At 38.3% G+C, this 22615-nt stretch overlaps 1 protein-coding gene across 11 annotated transcripts in view; it reads right to left on the minus strand.

The window, feature by feature from the left end:
* Positions 1–22615, minus strand: part of PLEKHA5 (pleckstrin homology domain containing A5) — a 168007-nt gene that overhangs the window by 55761 nt on the left and 89631 nt on the right. For all 11 annotated transcript variants that reach the window (XM_065657445.1, XM_065657030.1, XM_065657115.1 and 8 more), the window contains exons 4-8: positions 16297–16380; positions 15369–15489; positions 9378–9482; positions 4990–5062; positions 146–246 (exon numbers count right to left, since the gene is read on the minus strand). In XM_065657445.1, the coding sequence (XP_065513517.1) occupies positions 146–246; positions 4990–5062; positions 9378–9482; positions 15369–15489; positions 16297–16380 (484 nt within the window). The remainder of the gene's footprint in view (positions 1–145; positions 247–4989; positions 5063–9377; positions 9483–15368; positions 15490–16296; positions 16381–22615) is intronic.

The raw sequence follows: 22615 nt of genomic DNA on the forward strand, positions 1-22615 counted from the left end.
TCCTCTGCTACTGTATTATGCAAAAATCAGTCTCAGAAACTGTTTGTCAATCCCATTTTGCATAACACCTCAGTAGAATAAGTTCTGATTACTACATTATTGTGCTTTCAGACTCAAAATTAAAGAGAAAAATTGATTCCCCTACCTTAAAGGCATATTTGCGGTTTATATGGTCCTCAGGAGAAAGCACAGATATCTGAAAACTAGGTAGAAGTATGCTACCTAGTATTCCTTCTTCTTTCTCATCTGTGAACATATAGTCTTCGATTAGAGAAACAGTGTTTTGACACACAATAATGCTATTCAGACACTTCAGTGAAAGTCTGTATTTAACGACAGGAGAGCACTAACAAGAAGTTCACCTCGGAAGGAAATGTGTTAGAGAATCAGAAAGCCAGGTTTATTTGTTACGTAGGTGTCTGTACACAGTCTCAGAAGTGCGCAGACCACCATCGTGTGGTCCCTCTCTGCCAACACAGGCCGCAGAACCCATATCACACAAGTGTGCATCCCCAAAAACCTGCCAAGCGCTGTGAAATCTGGGCCATCTGACAATGGCCACCTTGGACTTTTTCCCAAGATGGGCAAGCACAAAAACTCCCTCCTGAGAGTGCCAGCTCTGTAAAAGTGTAAGCACATGGAATGTGCTGCCTTGTGGAAAACACTACAAGTAGCTTCACCTAGAATTTTTCTGGGGATCTGTGCTTACCTGCATACAACTTTGAAGCTGAAAAGCAGATGGAAGTCAAGCCTCTAATTCAGTGACAAGAATAATCCCTGCTCTTTATTGCCTGCTCAGTAAAAATTGCAAATACCTATGAAAGTGGAAGTATTTTAAAATATTGTTTATGATTCCTGGTCTTGGAGAAAATTTGCACGTTGTTCTTCTGATATTGGGCATATTAAGCTTTGAGATTGTTATAACTCTGATGAACAGTTTACACTCTATTGCATTCTAAGAATGCATGTTTCAGATCATTTGTAAACAAACAAACGAAAAGTCCACAAAACCAAACATCCATTTTAATGTAAAATTTTAGAACATTAAAATAAGAAATTGACATTTTAACTGGAAGCCACAGCCCGTTCTTAAATCCAGTTATACTGGATGAATGAATAATTTGATGCAATTCATGAAGTCAATCTTAATTGTATCCCAGATACAGAAGTTCTGTTCACAACCAGTATCTTAGGAGACTGTCCCCCATAACACTTCTCTTAGTCGAAGATAGTGCCTCAACAAATGGCTATGTATCTATGAAAACATAGATACTCCAAACTTTCAAGCACAGAAAATTAATACTGTTACAATTAAAATCCATGTAAACAGCACAAAAGGACTAGCTTTCACACCTGGATTTTAAAATATTTTGCTGGTTCTTGTTTACTCACTAAATTCATTTAAGTTATTCATATGGGGAAAGCTCTGCTCAGCCATATTAGCATTACATGACATGTTAGATGTAAAAATTATGCTCTTTTGGATAGTTACTCAACTGGAGAACTGAGCACACAATTATTCTGATTGAAAGGCAGAAAAGAAATGAGGAGTGGATTTACTTTCAGGTACTCAACTGTACTCATAAGCATGCCTGAAACCATCCCATCATGCCCTCTCAAACATTTACTCCTTGCTAGCCACATGCACACACACACACAAAAATCTGCCTTTTCTCCCGTGTCCCAGAATGCATGGCAAATGCTATTTTGGTGAAAAAATTCCCTTCTTCTGCTAGATTATACTTGGACTTACAGATTATACTTTGACTTATAACCAAGTAAGTCATACCCACTAGTGCCATATAAAAGCATTAAACATTTTTGTTCCGCTGAACTGCTGCTTATGTAGGAGGACTTTGGTCTTTGTTAAAGACATACTGCAGCATTCCACCAGATTGTAAAGATCTGTTTTCCATCAGACTAGCTTTTATCTACACATTATAGTGCCTCATACTCATCCTTACTTGTATGCTGTGTATGAATAATACAAAAGAAAAATAGCAGATCTGTCCAGCTCTAAGATATTTTTTTTGTTGCAACAATAACCTTCCAATATGAATGTGGGCACTCTTTTATCCCTCCATGAAACAGAAAAACAGTGTCCTCTAAGCTCTGGAAAAATAAAATGAAATAATTTTTCTTTTCATCTATAAATTAGATTTAAGTATTAGCAGCTAACACTATAACACAATCATAAAATTTCAGTAAGATTTACTAACAAAGCAAAAAAACAAAACCAAAAAACCCCCAAAACCACAATCAAGCAACCAGAAACACTGTTTGTGATCTGGGAGTAAGTTCGTGGCTCCCCCCTTTCCATTTTTTCAGTACCTGAGACAGAATTAACAAAAACTTAAAAGTACAGGGTTTAGAGTGCAAGTTTTTTACATTTTAGTAGCCTTTTCTAATACCTTTAAGACTATCACTGTACATGTTTAATTACAGCTTATCAGCTTTAGCAGCCTTCTAGTAAGCGAGTGATAGCTAAAACCTAAGTTTATCATACAAACAATTTAGACTATTCTGCTTTTATTTCAGCTTATTTGGCACACTAACGTAGAAATGAAAGAGTAAGATTACAGAGCTGTTTGGATTGATTTTCTCTGTTGTTGGTCTTGCTTATTGCTTTTTTTGTTTTATGTTGAGATACTTTATGTGCAGTGCTTTAAGTCAATTTAATATGTTTTTAAGGCAGATACAAAGCAGTACTTTCTAAAGAAACTTTGGAAGAGAGAGCCTGAAGACTAGTTTAAAGCAAGAAAACCTGTGGCGGGTGCACTCAACCCCGTCCAGCCAAACCAGCAGCAGTTTGGCGCAGGCTCCAGAGGAGGTAAAGGCCTGAGCCGCGGCCAGGCCAAGAGCTCCTTCCAGGAGACCCACAGGGAAACAGAGCAGCACACTGAACACTGATGAGTTGTGGGTGCAAGGAGTCTCATGCAGACCTTTCCCACTGTGTGCTATTTGACTACGAGTCAACCACTTATTCTATAAATATGACAGCCCGGGTGAGCCCACTTTGAGCTCTCTCTGCTAAATAAGCTGGCTGCATGGTAATAGTTTTATTACTCACAGGCCAGTGGATGAGCCCAATTTAAGTTTAATACTAATCATTTAGCTTAAGTAAATGCACACTAAATATAATGAATCATTTAGAAGTATAAGGTTGTATGGTTTTTAATATACCCTTTGCTTCATATTACTTAGTAAACTGGATTTGCTAAAATCTTAAGCTGTAAAGTTCTGCTCATATTTACCAAAAGCAACTACAAGCTACACTGAACACTTGCAAGATAAGGTCCAGTTTGCACTTTGCTGGGAAGAACGGAACTGACTGGGGAAAAATAACGATTTCAAGGCTAACGTGGAGACATTACAGACATCTGCAAAATAGGGCCTGCTTTGCACTTCACTGAGAAGAAAAGGATTTATTCAGACAAAACGGTACCTGCAAGGCTACGGACCATGAACAATGTCTACAGCTGAACAAAACGAAGGCACATGTGACATGAGTGAGCCAATGAGAAGCAAGACCCCAAAGTGAAATATTGCTATTGGACTGAATTATGGTATGAATAGTCTATAAAGATATAAAAGTCTATGATTTTTTATACTCAGGTTGGACCTTTGCGCAGGTACCCAGCTTGAGCCAGCCCTCCCGGTACTCTACTCCCTTTTTTTTTTTTTCCTTTTTTCTTAGAATTTTGTTTCCTGAAAGTCTGCTCTGCAGACAGTTATCGAGTCTCGCCTGAAAGTTTGCCTCTGGAGTTCTAAAATACAGACTGGAGGAACGGTTATCAGGCAGAGAAGAATCCTGAAAGTTTGCACCATAACAGGTACAGGCCTCCCCTGAAAGTTTGCCTTCGGATCTCTAAGACACACACTCTGGGGCAAACAGTTATCAGGGAGGGAAGACGCCTGAAAGTTTGCTTCGTGAATGGGTACAGGCACCTGGAGAGCCGCTAAGCAGCATTCGGCTTGGCATATTTCCCCAATGTAGTAAATAATAGAGCGAACCTGCCACCGAACTCTTTCAAGTTGCACTTCTCTTAGAAAAATCTAAACATCGCTCTGCAATAAGCAGAACCCTAAATTACTGCCCTATGACAAAAACTCTATAAGAAAGCACAGAGTATATAATGACCACTTAACTAAATGCAGTGTAATTGTACCAAAATCGATGCCTCCGTGACTGAAATTATAGCCTAATATTGACTCAGCAGTGGCTATCCTCCACTGGCCTCCTTTAAACTATTACAGTTTTACACCTTATTTCAGGATTGAATAAGTTTCCATTTGTACAAATGCAATTTGCTTATCCCCTCAGGAGCACAACAGTTAATAATCTCTAATGGTGAAGGAATCGGTTTTCTAACATAAAAATCTCCAGACTAGAATTATAAGCAGCTAATTTTTCCCATGTAAAATAAGTCTGATGGAGCTACATAAGGGTACTAACAGATGTTTTTGTTCCAAATACAGCAAAGCCTAATACTCATATGGAATTGGACAACATTTCACTTCATAAGTATTAATGAACACTGATGAGATTCCCAAAAGGCATATATATCCTCTTTATCGTTCCAAGGGCAGAGTTTCAGCTCCCATGCACTATCCCTTTCCTATTGCCATTTCAGCTACTTCATTTGCATGAAAAATCAGATTTAACCTGGCATATTTAGTTCCTAACAATGGGAGCAGTAAGAAATCTACAATCCAGAATTCAATAAAAGAGACAGTTGTGAATGGGTTTGCCCTTTGAGCATTCTTGACAGGCAGGAAGCAATTATGTGAAACTGGTAATTAGGAAGACAGGGGAAGAAAAAAAAAAAAAGAAAAAACCAAAAAAAGTAGCAGGCCTGGATATTGACAGCTATACAATTATTTTATCCATTAAGTAGCACCTTCATTCTTCTTACATTTGAGTGGTGTGTCAAATTTTATCTGCTCCCAGTAAAACTAGCACACAAAGCTCTCCCGAGTGGAACTTACCTCTGTAATAGAAGAGGCACAGATCTGAGAGCACAAACCACCGTTTCTTCCACAACTTCATTCCAGTACTATCCTGTATTAATCAAAGTGCTCAGGTAAGAACTTTCAGACTGTTAATAGTATTAGTTCATAAAGTAAACTGGGTACTATATAACTGTGGTGGTGTGCTAGTAGTTAATTTTCTTGGCTAAGATATATTAAGTGCCTTTGACTTCTCATCTCAGACTTGACACTGCAAACCAAAATCGTACCACAGGAAGCCTGAAGTTAAGATGATTCAAGAATAAAAGAAATGAGCCCATTATTTTAGCATGCTAGAGACTACGATCTACAGTTAATTGAAAACAATGTATACTTTTTTTTTAAAAAAGGAAACGAGCAAGGTAACACTTGGGGTACATCCTCCTTTGTTTTCTGAAGAAACTCTCTGCTGAACTTCATCTTCTACTACCACTGATATACCTAGGGAAAATTTCTTTCCCAAATAAAATTTATTCCTAAAGCAATTTCATTTTCTTTTACGTTTATAACCAATTTACACCGCACAACTCAGAATGAAAGACTGCCACCACTACTGCAGTGCAAATAAGCCAAAGCATTGCAGCGCACACGTCCTAGTAGAATCAGATTTAATAAATATGTTAATCAGTTCCAAGAAGAAGGGTAAATGTGAATTATCAATATTCTTGTAGTAAATAGGTTTTGTGACCACCAAAAGGAGGGAATCTATAATGAAAAACTGTGGGAGGTTTGGGTTTGGGTTTTTTTTTTCCTCTCTATTTTAATTGAGAAAAGTAAGCATCATCTTTAGCCTCATATTTCAAGCTCTGCTCTTTTTGGGATGAAGGAATGAACTGAAGGAGGGAGAAGAAAGGGTAAAGCAAGCATTAGCTAGGGAATACTATTCAGAAAAAGTTAAAATACCCTTTGCCACAAACATTTGCATTTTATAGAATAACTAAGCACTTTACAGCATCTTCTTTCCGAGGACCTCAAAGTGGTTTAACAAACATGAATGAAGTCTGGAAGCACTGCCCATAGCAGTCAGCTCCTATTTCACAGCCAGAAAGGCAGACATGGGGAGGGGAGACTGCTTTCCTCACCTCACTGACAAGGTCACTGACTCAGGAGTGGATTAGGATGCCAGATCCCTGGCCATATAAATCAACCATAGGATGTGAAAACACCCAAACGCCTTCAGTATAAAGGATTATCACAAACCCTCAGACAGATTTTCTGAAGAGGCTGTTACGCAATGTCACATTTATCCCATCACTCAAAATGAGCAACAGGTTTCTACACGGCCACATGTAAAATTCTGCCAGCAATGAGACATGCTAGGAATGATCTTTCAGCCTTCTTCAGACATAGCAGAGAGGCACACAAAATGATGGCATGGTTCTTATATTTTAAATTCTTTCCTACTTTAAAGTACATCCTTTTTGTATCAGTGGATTTACTAATTATTGCTCCCTCTTAATTGTGATTATGTCATGTTAACAGTATGTTCACAGTAAGCACTTTCCATAAAAAGTTTTGACTCTGGACTTAATCAGTAGAAAAATGACAGAGGAATGGCATTACATGCAATGAAACAGCACACCGTGAGTCAAACAAAACTTGCTGTCCTCTGTTATTACATAAACATGTTAAGAAAGTTATCTTACTATCAAAAAGAAACTGGCACAAGCTTTCACTGTAAATTTCTGAAGATAATATCTGTTGGTAAAACTCTTGACTAAATTTGCTTTCAATTACTACTGTAACATGGAAACATACAGCAATCCCTTTTCTTACCAAAAATAATCAAACATCACAGCATTTAAATAATTTCACACATAAACCCTGTCCAACAGTATGTACTTGGACAGTAAGGTGGACTGAAGAGAGCGGTGATCATTGGTGGCCAGCTGCTAGTGGTCTACACCCCAGAGGTTGATACGGTGGCCAAGACTATTTAACGTCTTCATTAATGACCTGCATACCAGGACAGAGTGCACCCTCAGCAAGTTTGCAGGTAATAGGTACTATGAGGAGTGGCTGATACACCAGATGGTTGTGCTGCCATTCAGAGAGACCTCAACAGGCTGGGAAATTGGGCAGAGAAGTATCTCATGAAGTGCAACAAAGGGAAATGCTCAGTCCTCCATCTGGAGAGGAAACAGCCCCGTGCACCAGTACACACTGCGGTTGATCAGCTAAAAAGGAGCTCCATGGGGAAGAACCTCAGGGGTCCTGGTGAACAACAAGCTGATCATGAGCCAGAAAAGCACCCTCCTTGTAAAGAAGGTCAACAGCATCTTGGACTGCATTGGCACTGCTGCCAACAGATGAAGGGAGGACATCCTTCCTCTCTGCTCAGCAGTACTGAGGTCTAGCTGGAGTGTCGGGTTCCGTGCTGGACTCACCGGTGTAAGAAAGACATGGACATACTGGAGTGAATCCAACAAAGGGCCACAAAGATGATTAAGGAACTAGAGCATCTTTCATAAGAGGAAAGGCTGAGAGAGCTGGGACTGTTCAGCCTGGAGAAAAGGCAGCTCAAGGGGCATCTTATCAATCTGTATAAATACCTGACGAAAGAGTGTAAAGAAGATGGAGCCAAACTCTTCCCAGTGGTGCCCAGTGACAACACAAGAGGCAGTGGGCACAAATTAAGAAACATGAAATTCCACCTGAGCAGAGTAACCTTGCAAGAGCAATCAAACACTGGCACAGGTTGCCCAGAGAGGTTGTGGTGCAAGTCTCCATCTGTGAGGATATTCAAAACCCGGCCAGACACACTCCTGGACAACCTGCTGTATTTGAGGCTGCTTGAGCAGGGGAGCCTGTACTGGATGATCAAGAGGCCCCTTCCAACCATCATAATTGTCTGGTTCTGTGATATTAAAATATAGCTACTGCTTCTTCATTAGTAAAATAATACAATTGTACACTAAAATGGACTTGTTAATATGAACATAGAGTATAATTTTTAGGAAAGCAACATCTTTGCACTACTTAGTATGCTGAGTATCCATGATTTGATGTAAAACAAGAAACATGAAGCAGCTAGAACCTTTGGAGCATTCCAGTAAGTTAGTTCAGCTATGTAACCATATCTTTTCATGCATGTAAAACTCCCTGCAAAGGACCTCAGAATGAAAAGCCAGTTCATTATGAATCTAACATTCAGAAGCAGGCAGCAAAGATAATGACACAGATACTCATGTGTACAACCACTTGCACTATAGTTTGGATTTCATATTTCAATCAAGTTAATTGATTACCTCATTTAATTAAAAAAAAAAAATCAAGAAAACAGTACTTCAGGAATAGTGACTTTTTTTTTAAAGCTCGAAAGTTTAACAGCCCCAAAACAAAGCAAAAAAAAAAATCTCTCACTTTTGTGACAACTTTTCACTCTCAACATTGAATGAGAGTAGAGGCCATAAAAGTATCTAAACATGGAAAAATCTACTAAATAGATACTTCTAGATGTTTTTATCTGATAGTAATTTTTAAAAACTGACTCATTAACAACATCCAGAAAGCTACATGGGTCATTCCATTTTGTCAGAGAAGGGACAAAATAGATTCAAAACTACATATAAGTATTTGCCTCAGCTGAGTTTAAATGACAAGTTCTTAAAGGGTGGATTTCACATTAGTAGATTTATAAAATATATTCCTAATATGGCCTAATCAGTTTTGCTGTTCAATTTTTTGATCAAACTACTCTACTCTGCCTTCATGCAGAACAAGAAAGTGCAAGTGGCCTGGTATCACAAAACTGCGAATCTACAGCAGGCTAGGTACACTGTCACTAAATACTAAAAAGGAGATACTTTAGATTAGTTTACATTCAATAGGAAAACCTAAAATGATCTCTGGTTTTAAGATGGTCATCTTTGAGTTAAGAAAACAGGCATTCCTCTGTCTTTTCATATGCGAAAAAAATTGCTTGGTTTCCAATTTCTAATTGAAAATATTTACTTACTTTTTAAAACAAATTAAGAGATACAGCCTAACGAAAGAAACTTCAGAATTTAAAAAACCAATATGCTGGACCATACATCCTAGTCCCATCATCTCAGCATGCCTGAAACTCATTCAGCTATTTACTAACAACATCTGCTTAGATTTTTCAAGCCCTTTGTGTATTTTAGAGAAAGATACGTACATATAGAACATCAATGTTCTGTATTTGTCTAATGCCCTTACTCATCTGTATCAGAATGTCATCCATTAAGTATCTAATTAATTAAAATACCATGTGTCTGTTCCTCATAGTTTATAGCTTCACTCTGTTATTGCTATAATTGTATTTTATGTAAATGACTGTCTCTTGTACATTATACATCTTACCAAAAAAAAAAACCAGAAGGGGGTAAAAAGGGGAAGAGTACCTGTTTGTAGAGCCAGCCACGTCTGACAACTGGTGCATTAGGATTCCTCTTTATTGAGTTTGATCTTTTTCCAAAATTATGAACCTTCTTTGAAGATCGTGATGTCTAAATTGAATTGAACAGGTTAAAGAAAACATGACATCAACATCTGTTGAAAAATCATAACACATTTTCTTTAAGATCTTTTTCTTATACATGTTCCTCTGGGGGATTTCAGAATTCCAACAGTATTCCTTTTTTAGATAAATAATTATTATGATGGTTCTGCTGGATTCAGCATTTCTTTCTTTTTCCTCTGCAGAAAATTTAAAGACAAATCCCAAGACAAGTACTTAATTTTTTTTCCACAAGAAAAAACAACCAAATACATACCTGACCTTCTTATAAGGTAGGTAGAAAGCCTACCAAGCTGTAGAGAGAGAAGTAAACTAACAGAATTATTATTAATTATGAAAAATTCTATCACCTGGGCAAGAAAATTGTACTCTTTCCTCCTTCCAACACTGGACTAATACATGAAAACTTGTTTAGATTTCAACAAGATATAACTGTCCCTTTCCTAACTTATACTAACACTTTTTTATTCTTTCTTCTCCTCAAGAACCCTTCACCATATGATCTCTTGGCTGGTTTGAAGATTCATTACTGTACCTGCTTGCACTAAGGCCTACTGTGAAACGTTTGCTTTGAAACTCCAGCACTTATATCTGCTGTTGCTTATACCTTTTTACAACCTTACAGCTACACAATGATCACAGATGATTAAGAGAAGATAAGTAACCCATTTTAGATTTTGTCCTCCTTCTACTTGAGTAAGCAAAAGAAACAGCAGAAGGCATAAAGAAACGTGCAGTGCTTTGCCATGTCACACTTCATTCTTTTCAGCCTACATTTAGAAACTTTGTTCTGCAACTGAATAAACTGAACGTTTACTTATATTTTCAATTCTGTAAGAATTAGTGCCTCAGAAACCATATGATGTGATACAGCAAAGTACCCAACTCTGCAAAAGAAGCAAAGTTCAGATAAGTCTTTTAAGCTGTGTTCATGGCTCTGCTCCAAATCCACCATCTGAATTTAGACAATATAATCCTGTGCTTCAGCTTCCCCATCTCTACTACTGAGAGTAGTCATAAGGTTATGCAAAGTTCCTAAAGGAGGACGGCTAAACAAACACTCAGTTTTTGTTGCAAATTAGGGTATGGAGTTTGTCTACGGAAATTCTCTCAACACGCATCACAGAACTGAGCTGGATTTTATACATGCTTCAGAGAGAATTCCACAGTCGGTTTAAAATCATAAACTGCAAACTGCAATTTAAAATGATGTGCAGCTTTTGTCAATGATACCATTAACTGAAGAATACAACATAGCTTAGCCAAAAAAGAATAACATTACAAAAACTGTGTGTTAAGTCTACAATGCAATGAAACAAGGTCATTTTGTATGTCTTTTTTGAAAGAATCAGGAGGGAATATAAAAACAGAGTGTTTTTAATTTCCCTTGGAGACATAGAAATTTGACTCAACTCTGTTTGGAAAGCAAGATAGAGCAAGCAATTGAAAACCTAATTAAAAATGAAAGTTAAAATATTCTACATTTTCACCTGAAAAATTCTACCAGTGCAAAATGGACAAAGGTTTGTAAGAAGCGAATAGAATTATGACATCCAGCTGTAAAAAAGGAATATGCAGAGAACGTGTAACAATCCGGAGCACATTATAAAGTTAACTACATCTATCTCAGTTAACCCGTATGGCTACTATATTGGCATATCACAGAAGAACTGTGCCAAGATTTTGATGGAAAATAATTTATAAGACTCGTACCTGCTAATATTAGGTATTAAAGGTTCAACACCTCCCAAGAGTGTTCCGGACTTCCTATGCTTGTAAAATGCCTATTGCATTAGGGATGCTTCTGAAAACACAACCAGCCCCAAGTATTATACTACTAATGTCAACTCCACTAACAAATTCAGATAATTTAGATAGATATCTCTTAGGTAGGTCTGATAACAAACCATATTGACTCCAATTTCACTGAGCTCCCAGCAAAGTTTTAATAGGTTACATCTAACCACCTGTGAATAAAAACTTCCATTAACTAAGGAGAGCATCACAAGTGCTTTCTAATTTTAGTTAATACAGAGAACACTTTAGATACCTTGTGATGATTTTACCACACACTGCATAAAGAGAAGAACTGTTCATAACAAATTCTGAGCCTCGAGTCAAAGAGTATTTTAGGATATGGAAATACGGTAGGTGTATATATAAACTAATTATGAGTTCTCAAACTTTTCAGATCACCTCCTCCTCTTGTTATATCTAGGATCTCTAACCATCCCATGCTCTCTCACACACAAATCTAACATATCTTGAACTGGGGAAACACAAAGAAAGGGGAAAAAAAAGAACTGAAAGGTTCAAATATTTTTTACCCCACAGCACTAACAATATTGCACAGCTCCAGCTTCTGGAGAAGTCAAAGATGAGAATAGTGAATGCGGGGCCCAATTACTAACCAGTTGGTGGAAGATATAGAAGGTAACAGAGCTGGCCAACTCATAGTCACATCTGGTACCATCTGACGCATTCTAAGGAATAGTCCCAGTAACTGTGATGCCTCTAAAACCAGAACCTACAGGATCTTGTACAGTTTCTGTACTGAGAAAGAAGCCAGAAGTCCAGACGGGGATATTTACTCTTTCCCAAACCTGAAGGAAACAAACAGCAGCAGAGTTTTGAACTTTGGGCAACAGATCCGTCAGTAGCTGGGGCTGCACACTTCATCACTCTGCAAGCTGCCCTACTCTCTGCTTAGCTGCTATAGGATACCGAATTTATGTGAGGCTTCTTCACCAGTTTCAGAAACAGCACAGAAGTAATTAATTACCACTAAACTTATTGTGTCTACATTTGAAAAACATGGATTGAGAACCTTGCTGATAAGGAAATTTTCTCCATGTGAACTCAAAGAATGGAAATCCAGATATTTGTTACTTTCAATTTCTGCCTAAAAATACGTTTCCAAATCTCCAAGGCTTACATTATCTCCCAAACCACAAACCAACATGATGTTGCCTTCTGGATTTTGTAGGCAATTTCGGCGCCTTCCCATGTTGCAGTTTTCCATGAGCTGAGTGGGTTTTTGCCTCAGCGTTTTTGCTTGGACCAGGAGGTTGGTCTTGGAGCAAATCTCCCAGTCATTCTCTCTTACTGTGCTTTGGTTTGCATAGAGCAAACTGGATTTATTTTAAATAAGACTAAAATGTCAGATGAACAAGGAGCACTACTGGACTAGCCTGAATATAAAACATGAAAATACAGTAGGGACGTTCAATCCTGAATAGCAATACTGCCTTTCACATTGCTTCTGTTTACTATGCTGTTGGCTAATGTATCTCATGACTACTACTGCAAAATTTCTGGCTAACCCAAATACTGAGAAGATATTTATGGCTATATCTAAACTACCCATTTAAAGCTGGATTGGCTTAAGCACTGTATGAAATATCTATAAACAAGCGGATGAATACTTATAAAGAATTCTATACATCCTAGCTGTAATGGAGATGCAAGGAGCTCTGCAAGAGCTGTTCTGGGCTAACACTCCATTCCACTTACTGTGAGAAAATTGTTAGCATTAGTCTGCTGATAATCAGGACAGCAATGAAAAGCAGAGGAGATGAACTGTGGAGGGTGATTGGTAATATGACCAACTTCATACATTAAAAAGCTGATTCCCTCAAGGCATTTCAGGAGATACAATCATATTTGTCTAGGTAGTGATTTTTAACAGCAGGGGAAAAAAAAAACAGGAAGACAACTAAAAAAAAACCCCTTAATTTTAAAAAGAGGGGTGGAAATATATACCTCTGTAGCAATCTCAAGCCTACGTAGATCTTTTTTCACAGTCAGAGGTCTGTGCTAGTGTCTTCAAGTTTAGAAATACATTTAATATAGAATAAGCAGCACTTGACAGAGGTGTAGTGTGTTATTTGGCCAGCACCATGTATATAGTAGGAAAGGAGGAGCAGAATCACAGAATGGTTTGGGTTGGAAGGGACCTTAAAGATCACCTAGTTCCACATCCCTGCCATGGGCAGGGATACCTTCGACTAGGTTGCTCAAAGCCCCATCCAGCCTGGCCTTGAACACTTCCAGGGATGGGGCATCCACAGCTTCTCTGGGCAGCCTGTTCCAGTGTCTCATCATCTTCATGGTGAAGAATTTATTCATTACCTCTAATCTAAATCTACCCTCTTTCAGTTTAAAGCCATTACCCCTTGTTCTATCACTACACGCCTTTGTAAAAAGCCCCTCGGTTTTCTTGTAGGTCTCCTTTAGGTACTGGAAAGCTGCTATAAAGTTTTCTCAGAGCCTGCCCTTCTCCAGGCTAAACAACCCCAACACTCTCTGCCTGTCTTCATAGAAGAGGTGCTCCAGCCCTCTGATCATCTTTGTGGCACTCCTCTGGACTCACTCCAACAGCTCCATGTCCTTACGTTGGGGGTCCCAGAGCTGGACGCAGTACTCCAGGTGGCATCTCGTGGGAGCAGAGTAGTGAGGGAGAATCACCTCCTTCAACCTGCTGATCATGTTTCTTTTGCTGCAGCCCAGGATGCAGTTGGCTTTCTGGGCTGCAAGCACATACTGGTGGCTCATGCTGAGCTTCTCATCAACTAACACCCCCAAGTCCTTCTCCTCAGGGCTGCTCTCAATCCTGCCCAGCCTGTATTTGTGCTTGGGATTGCCCTGACCCATGTGCAGGACCTCGCACTTGGTCTTGATGATCATCATGAGGTTTGCACAGGCCCACCTCTCAAGCCTGTCAGGGTCCCTCTGGACGGCATCCCTTCCCTCCAGCGTGTTGACCTCACCACACAGCTTGGTGCTGTTGGCGAACTTGCTAAGGGTGCATTTAGTCCCACTGTCCATGTCGCTAACAAAGATGTTCAACAGCACCGGTCCCAATACAGACCCCTGAAGAACGCCACTCATCACTGGTCTCCACTTGGACATTGAACTGTTGACCACAACTCTTTGAGTGTGACCATCTAGCCAATTATCCACTGACTGGTCCATCTGTCAAATCCATGTCTCTCCAATTGAGAGACAAGGATGTTGTGCAGGACAGTGTCAAATGCTTTGCATGAGTCCAGGTAGATGACACCAGTTGCTCTTCCCTTATCCACCAACACTGTAACACCATCATAGAAGTCCACTAAATTTGTCAGGCACTATTTGGCCTTAATGAAGCCATGCTGGCTGTCACCAATCACCTTCTTATTTTCCACGTGCCTTAGCATAGATTCCAGGAGGATCTGCTCCATGATCTTGCTGGACACAGAGGTAAGACTGATGGGCCTGAATCCATCACCTTGATAAACCTCTGGTTATTTGTCTTAACTTTCTGAGAAGCTGGGTGAATGGAGAAAATGGGACATAAATTCAGCTGGCCTAGGAACCTCCAGGACTTTTCCCATGAATTTTTTCCTCGGTAACCAGGACCTCATCTTCTGGTGCAATGACAGCAAATGATGTCATGTCCTCTTTTAATTTTACCCCAGGGTCACCTTCCATCTCTCTTGTACCTACTTTTTATAGACAATTACAGTTCTCTGTATTTTACTTGAAGAAATCTAGTCAATTCTTTGTGTATTGAGCAACTTCCGTAAGAATGCTTATGATGATGTCTCATCAGCCAGTCAAAATTTCGCTTGTTCACACTGATTAGAAAGGTCAGATTCTGTAAACAATTTAAGTATGTGCAAGTCATAAGATGTGAGATACCTGTTAAAATTACAGCTTCAGTGATAATTTGTTTCAGACACCTCAGTTTCCAAATTAAACATGAAAGGAGCCAAGTGCCCTAAAAGATATATGCTTTCTTTCTCTTTTTCAATGGAACACTAATATATAGCACTATGTTTGTGGAATAACTGAATGATTGTAACTTTAATTTAATTTGGACATAAAGACTTACTCTGCCCACAGGGCTCATTGGATGTGCAGCATAATCTGATGTCAAATTATAGTTAGTTGCTTCGCATATCATGCTTACTGGTCGCTCCTTCTTGTCTTCAGATGTCATTGCTGCAGCAGTCCTGAAAACAGAATATGTAATAGCAATAGAACATGCTGTGTGTGCAGACTGCTATTAAAAAGCACCCATAGATCTAGCCTAATACAGCCTGTGTCCTACTTTTCCAATTTGAAAGCAATTCACGCTTCATTGTAAAGCTACCTGCAATGTGTTTTAAACTTAAATCTATTCTAGGTGAATTTTAAGACGTTTTAAAACAGGAGTTCTCTATTAGCATAAGGTGTTGATGGGATGGAAAAAAACAGGAATGAGCATGAGATGGAAATGGGAAGAAATGCTCTCCAAAGACCCCATATGGCTTTGTCTCACTTTAATGAGAATATGCATGTTTGTGAAATTTCACATATTGCTGTTAGGGTTTTCACTCTAGCCGCCGTATAACGTGTTGCAGCAATGGCAGTGACCAGGACACCCAATACTCAGCCACATATAAAACCTTGAGGGCAGCTATGACTTGCATGCATACCTTCTTGTATTGTTATCTTTCTACAAAACTAATGCAAAGATAGCAAAACCAAGTTTACTGGATTATTATATACTATATAAGTCATTTGCTAACACTACAGAAGTAGTGAAGTGATAAGTGGAAATTCACACAGTGCGTAAACACGGTGCGTTTCTATCATATAATTAATTTGGGCTATGTTTTTTATCTTAAAAATTAGTATTAAATATTGCTTTCAAATAATTTAAACATGCTAGTCTGTCCTGAAAATATAAATATTGCAATTAGTGATCACTGAATCTTACTTCAATATTAACGAGTTTTAAAACATGTATTTTACAGACCGAAACAGATGCCACTTACTGTTCATTCACAACAAAAATACAATTGTCCTGTGATGGCTGTCCTGTTACTGGATGTTTGCAGGTTACTTTTCGTTCATTATGACTGTGGAAGAAAGAGAAGGAAAATTATTAGGCAATAATTTTTTGATTTTTCAGCTCAAGTACGTAAATCCACTACATTGAGTACATCAGCCCAGTGAAAACAATTACGAATATTTCATTACAGCATGTAACGCTGTATGTGCGTACACACACACACACACATATATACACCAATTAATAAAAAGGATAACATTGGCACTGGGTTGGTAACGGTTTTGAATTAAAAAACTAGAGCAGTAAAGCATTACTAGTTCAGATATGTTCCCTGGTAATTCACTTCAGTTAAGTCTTTATATATTCATAAATAGGATTCCAGCTAGACAGGGACAAGTTAAAGATAAGACATAAACACCGCTCTGTAGGGATATCACTTCCGTAAAAGCAATTGTCTTCTAGCTTACAATGTAAAGTTACTAGTTCCAAATTTTCCAATAATACAGATAAATATTCAGTGATTGGAACAAAAGTGATGCATCACAATTGCACTTCTACTTTTGCTGCTGACTTTCTAATTCAGGGTGCTACTCCCCCGCAGCGGCCTTAGGAGCCCCCTCCAGTGGGAGGGAACGTGCTTCACCCACACCAGCAAAACCCCCACGCTTTATGCTATCTCGGTACCCTGAACTGCAGGTGTTTCTACATCGCAGCAGCTCCCACAACTGGGAAGAAATTGCCAAAATTCAACAGCTGTCAGGTGCTGCCACACAAGAAGCACACCCGAGAGCGCGGAGCGGTCGGCCGGCATAGCGACACCACTGTACAGCCACCGGAGGCAAAGGGGGCTGAACTGCTCTGACTCCCTCCCAGCCCTCTGGCCCCGAAATGGAAGAGAGAGGGCAGGAAAGGTGCACTCACAAAATTCAATCCTGGTTCAGTGACGAAAAAGCATACAAACAGAAATCAGACTAAGAAAGGGTACTGAGTCTGTAACGCAGATGTGTTATTTGGATATAACTCGCATGCTCCAAAACAAACTCATCTAACACTTTAAATAATAATTATAACAAAAGAAGTATATAATGCAAAAGCCCCAGTATCTGAAATCAGCACCGTAAAGCACAAAGAAAGTAATTCCATTTGATAGTATTTACTTTTGCAAACAATATGTGATGATAATCTTTTTCATGTAAGGTATCACACAATATTATGCCTCTCTTATCACAAGTTCAGCCCTGAAAAATATTCCTGGACAGAGAACAAACCTGTACAAAAAAAAAAGTGCTTTAGTTGCAAGATAGCAGAAGAGGTGCAAAACAACAAAAGCTTTGAATGGCACTTTATGCTTAACACCTACTTATTTTATTGCCTATTCATTTAACCTTCTAGCTTTCAAAACTATGAAGCATAACTCGTCTCACAAATGTTAACGCTTTCTACCCTTCCTGCTTCTGAAAACAACCTAGACTTAACAAGACTATCTTAACTTTCGACAGGTTTCTTAAAAATTCCTTTGGATAACATTTTGTAATTATGAAGCATTACTAATTAAAAGTTACCTCCAAACAAAAGCTTAATAAAATATTCACACTGCTTTCACGGTAAATGGATAGCTGAATAAATGTGCATAAGGTTAGAAAGATAGCTCAGTTCTTTCTTTCTTTACTCGGATTTTTAAAACCTACTAATACCTAAATGGATAGACGTGTTATGGAGCTTAACTAATGAGGCAGCAAACGTACTTTATCTTTGCACTAAATTCAGCAGAATTCTAAGTTTAGCTTTCTTTAGAAGATTCTGTTGCAGAAACACATCCATTATAATGAGGGGACAGAAAAGAGACGACCTGAGTACATCTGTGTCATTCCTAATTTTCACGGTCCTACAATGTCGTTCAAGTGAAAATGGCTCAGATTGAACAGAATTAAAATTCAAAACATTCCTGAGAAAGCATCCAGGTTTGGTGGGGGTTTCTTGTGACTCTTCTGTTTCTCCACTTCCGAAAACTTTTTTTTTGTTCCCTCTGACATTTCAGAAACTCTCACACCAAACTAAGAAGTAAAAAAAAAAAAGGAGATGAGCTGGCACTCCGCAAGCTTTGCCAAAATGTTGCCATCTTGTTCATGTCAAGCCTTGACAGCTGGCTATCAGCTGACATCCAGAAATCTAGAAATGCAGAATCGGGACTTCTGCTCAGGGACCATCGGTACTCAGGACCACTACAGAGAAGGCACGTCCCAGGTTGTGCGTGGGTGCATCCCGCTCACACTGACACAGGAAGAGGCAACGCTCAAAGATTGTAAAGGGGAGGCCATACAAAACCAGGAGGGAAAGCAGGAAGGGGGAGGAAAAGGAGAGAGAGAGGAGAGGAGGCACTGACACAAACCTATTCCAAAGTATTTTCTTTCAGGCTTGAGTCATACATCGAGTCAGTATTCCAAAAACATCAAAATGTTTTTGGACAATATACAGTTTTCCTTACTACTCACACTGATGTCGAGATGCACAGAGGTGTAGCTGACATTACATCAAAAAGGCAAAAAGATATTCTAGACATAGACCACTCTCCTGTGGGATACCCGATACTTCCTAGCATTTGAGAGACATTTATAGTCACCTCCTTCCAAAAAGGCAAGGCAAAGTAAGAGCAATTTTTTCTTTCTCTTCAGCTTAGACGCAAGTGAACTCTCTTGAGTGAACACTGGAAATTCAGCTAGTACAACTAAGTGTGATTACTGTAAATATGTCTAGCTGGATGAATAGATTTTAAATACTTGCATTTGAAAACTTTTTCATTACTTATCAGAATTGTTTCACTTCTGGCATTAACTTATCTGATATTTTGACAAGACTCCTCAAAATACTTGTGTAAGTTACAGAGTAGCTTGATAATTATTGCCATAACCCACATAACAGCAGGTTAAGGAATTTGTTTTAAACTCAGTCTTGCAGACTACAGAGAGTTTCATTAAAACCAAGCTACCATGTGATATTCACAATCTTCAATATTCGATCTAGACAGTCGTTCAGTAATCCATGAATTTCCGGGTCCACATACAAGCTTAGTATTTCAATATATTACGCTATAACAATACACATCTGACCAAAAAATCTCAGGAGATTTTTTTAATTGAGAACTTTTAATTTTAATTTTATACACATTCCAGTATGTAATTCAGAGTTTCAACTCTGTATATTTATGCGTCTACTTTTATTACGTGGAAGAGTGATTCATATTGACACAGCCAGCTAGAAGCCAGGGTGTTAACTTTTTGCTTATGCAGATACAGCCTCCAAGAGGTATATGGAAACAACGCTCCTCTTCCTTCTCTCTCCAATCAATTTTTCATATCAACGTGTTTTCAGAACACAGGGTAACTATACACACACACACTGTTGCACTTATAATGAAGGATATAACTGACCCTTACTATTTTAGCATCTATAATTAGGTTGTATTAAATGGCATACTAAACACTAGAGCCAAATTGGGAAAAATTCCCTCTGTGTTTTATTAGTACTCATGAGCATACTCTCCAAATTCAGTATGTGGCATGAACTGTTGTTCCTCATTAATATTTACTACTGGGATGTCTTGGGCTCCAGAAGTTGACACAGCTGACTGAGATGACAGGAGAGAAAAGCATTTCAGTGCAAAATAAAATATCTCTCTTGAGTGTATTGAGACAATATTCTCTTCTTAATTCCAGTAGTGGCCTGAGACAATGATCTGCTATAAAAAGATCTAAACAAAACCAAAACAAGCTATCAGTAAGTAAATAAAAACCCCACACAACAAAAAACCTTAACCACACCAAAATAGCTCAAGCAAGGACAAGTTTCATTTTTAGCTATCTCAGTGCACGACAACTGATACCAACTTAACAGCGTCAACTTAACTTGACCTTTTTCCTCCAGAAATTTTTATAGTTCTTCTTCCCAATCCTTTCCTCTGAACACTGCAAGCTTTGGCATCGTTTAGCAGGTAGCTTAGCTTTGGGACATGGACAAGCCCTCAGAGCAAAAGGATTTATCTTGTTCAAGGTAGAAGTTGACAGCAACCTTGAATTTGATTCATGTTATTTGCCTTCTTATCTACTCTCTTTCTCCTTTCCATCCTTTGAGACCCTTAATCTCTTTAGAAGAGATTATTTTACTTATTTTCACCAATTCTAGACATGTTCAGAAAAACCTCATTGTGTAGTTTTCACCTACTCACTAAATGTACAGTCAACAGCAATCTTTTTGACAGCCAAATGTGATCCACGGACTACTAAAAAAAGCCCCCAAATACATAATTCAAATATATTATTCTATTTGTAAGTAGCAACAGAATGCATAATGCCAGGAGCGTCATTTGCCAACACAAGTCCTACACAAGCAGGATTGTTTGTTTGTTTTCATTTTACCTTGTGTTTTACAGGATTGCTGACCCCAAAATGTTGCGCGCCAATATTTTAACATACACCACCGCAAAATCAGTAAATTAAAAATTTTGTCCAGTTTTGCCATTTTGAAATTGCTATAATCTTTAATAGTACCAGGATTTTTTGAACAGGGAATAAATTGAAATAATAGCTGTTGAAACAGAAAAAAGAGAGATATACAGAATTGAAAATGAAGGGTTAGACCATCTGTCCTCTGGAACACAGCAGTTCACTCAGAAGTGGCAAGAAAGTTCAAACTACTAGGGTGGGGACGGTTGGCTTGAGGTCTCTCCATTGTACGATTTGGTTTGAGTTCCTTGTCCTCTCAAAAAAAAAATCAGCTGGGCCAGAACTCCCAAAGACACATCTGGTTTTCTCCCACTAAAAGTAAAACTAGATGCCACTTCAAAGCTTCTCTCATGCCCTTTCTTTGTAGACTTTATTTATGTGTTCCTAAATGCTAAGGCCTTCTCATTTGCTCATTCTCAATGTGACCATCAAAGCAAAGGCTGAGTTCTACTTCACTGAAAGAATATAAACAAAATCATAAACCAGGACACAACTTTCAGCAGGCCTCCATATCTTTAGTTTAGAAAAACCGTTCCTTTTCACAAGTGAAAACTGAAGAACATATTTCAGAAAAATGCTACATCTCTATCTGCCTCCAAACATTTATTCTACATCTTATCTAAGATTCAGTCTGACAATCTAATCTGTATCATGCAAACACGCAACCCCTATATATCACAAATTTACTCAGAGTACATAGATGTATTTCAGATGAGAAGCAATTTTATGCATTTTTTCATACATGCTTTGTGACAAAATACTTTAAAAGATTACAGATAAGGTAAGAAAGCAAAAATTACAAGAGCAATTAAGTCTTCCTCTCTACATCAATGCTGAATCTTTGCACTGACATTTAAAGGTAAGATTAAAATGGATACAAACATAAGACAAATCTAGACCAGTTTTATCCTGCTTCTGTGAAGCATTTCATTCCTGAACCATGGAAAAAAAAAGAAAAAAAAAGGAAAAAAGAAAAAAATAATCACATCAGCAGTTTAATGTTGTGTGTTTGCTGTCTAGCATAAGAAAGTCCCATTTTTAATTGAAATAAATGCAGTAACTTCCAGATACCTAACAAAAAGTTGTCTGAATTTGGAAAAAATTTAAGTAAATGCAGTCCCTACACAACTGTTAGCAAGGATGTGGTCTGTGGCTGTACCAACTCTTCTATTTTACTAAATCTGTAATGACACATTGTACAGTAAATAGCAAATGTAAGCATTTTTTTTTCTCAGTGCTATCGTACCCTACAATTACGAGCCTTTTTTCAATTAAGCTTTCTGAAGAACAGCTTTAGAAACCGCACTCCATGGCTCCACTGGAAAACATATGAGTATGGTAACTTAACATCAGGGAGCATGAACAAAAGAGGGTGTAAAGAGACAGCAAGTTTCAAAGCAGACAAAGTGCTGACAGACCTTTATAATATCACATATGCTGCTAACAGCAAAGTGTTTATAGCCTTTTGTGTGTGCACACGCTTGGGAAGGTGCATAAAAAATTCTACCAATTTTCTTGGCAGACGATGCAACACCTAAACTAGTGTTGCTGCTGCCAACATTTTTTTTTTCTCTACTATGAGTTTATTTTCTCAGGCAAAGTGTCAATTTTGTGGGCTTTCCTTTTAAGCCCTCCTTAGTTCAAAAAAGCTGTTAGTTATGGGAGTTTTGGTATCCTTGCTGCTTCTGTAATGAAAAAGCACCTGGACATTTCTATACAACTGACTATACTCCAGCTTTTCATTTATTATTGATATTTACTTTCCAAAGATGAAGCACTACTGCCCTGAAATGGCAAATCTTT

The sequence above is a fragment of the Caloenas nicobarica genome, chromosome 1 (genome assembly GCF_036013445.1).
Source record: "Caloenas nicobarica isolate bCalNic1 chromosome 1, bCalNic1.hap1, whole genome shotgun sequence".
Lineage (NCBI taxonomy): Eukaryota > Metazoa > Chordata > Aves > Columbiformes > Columbidae > Caloenas > Caloenas nicobarica.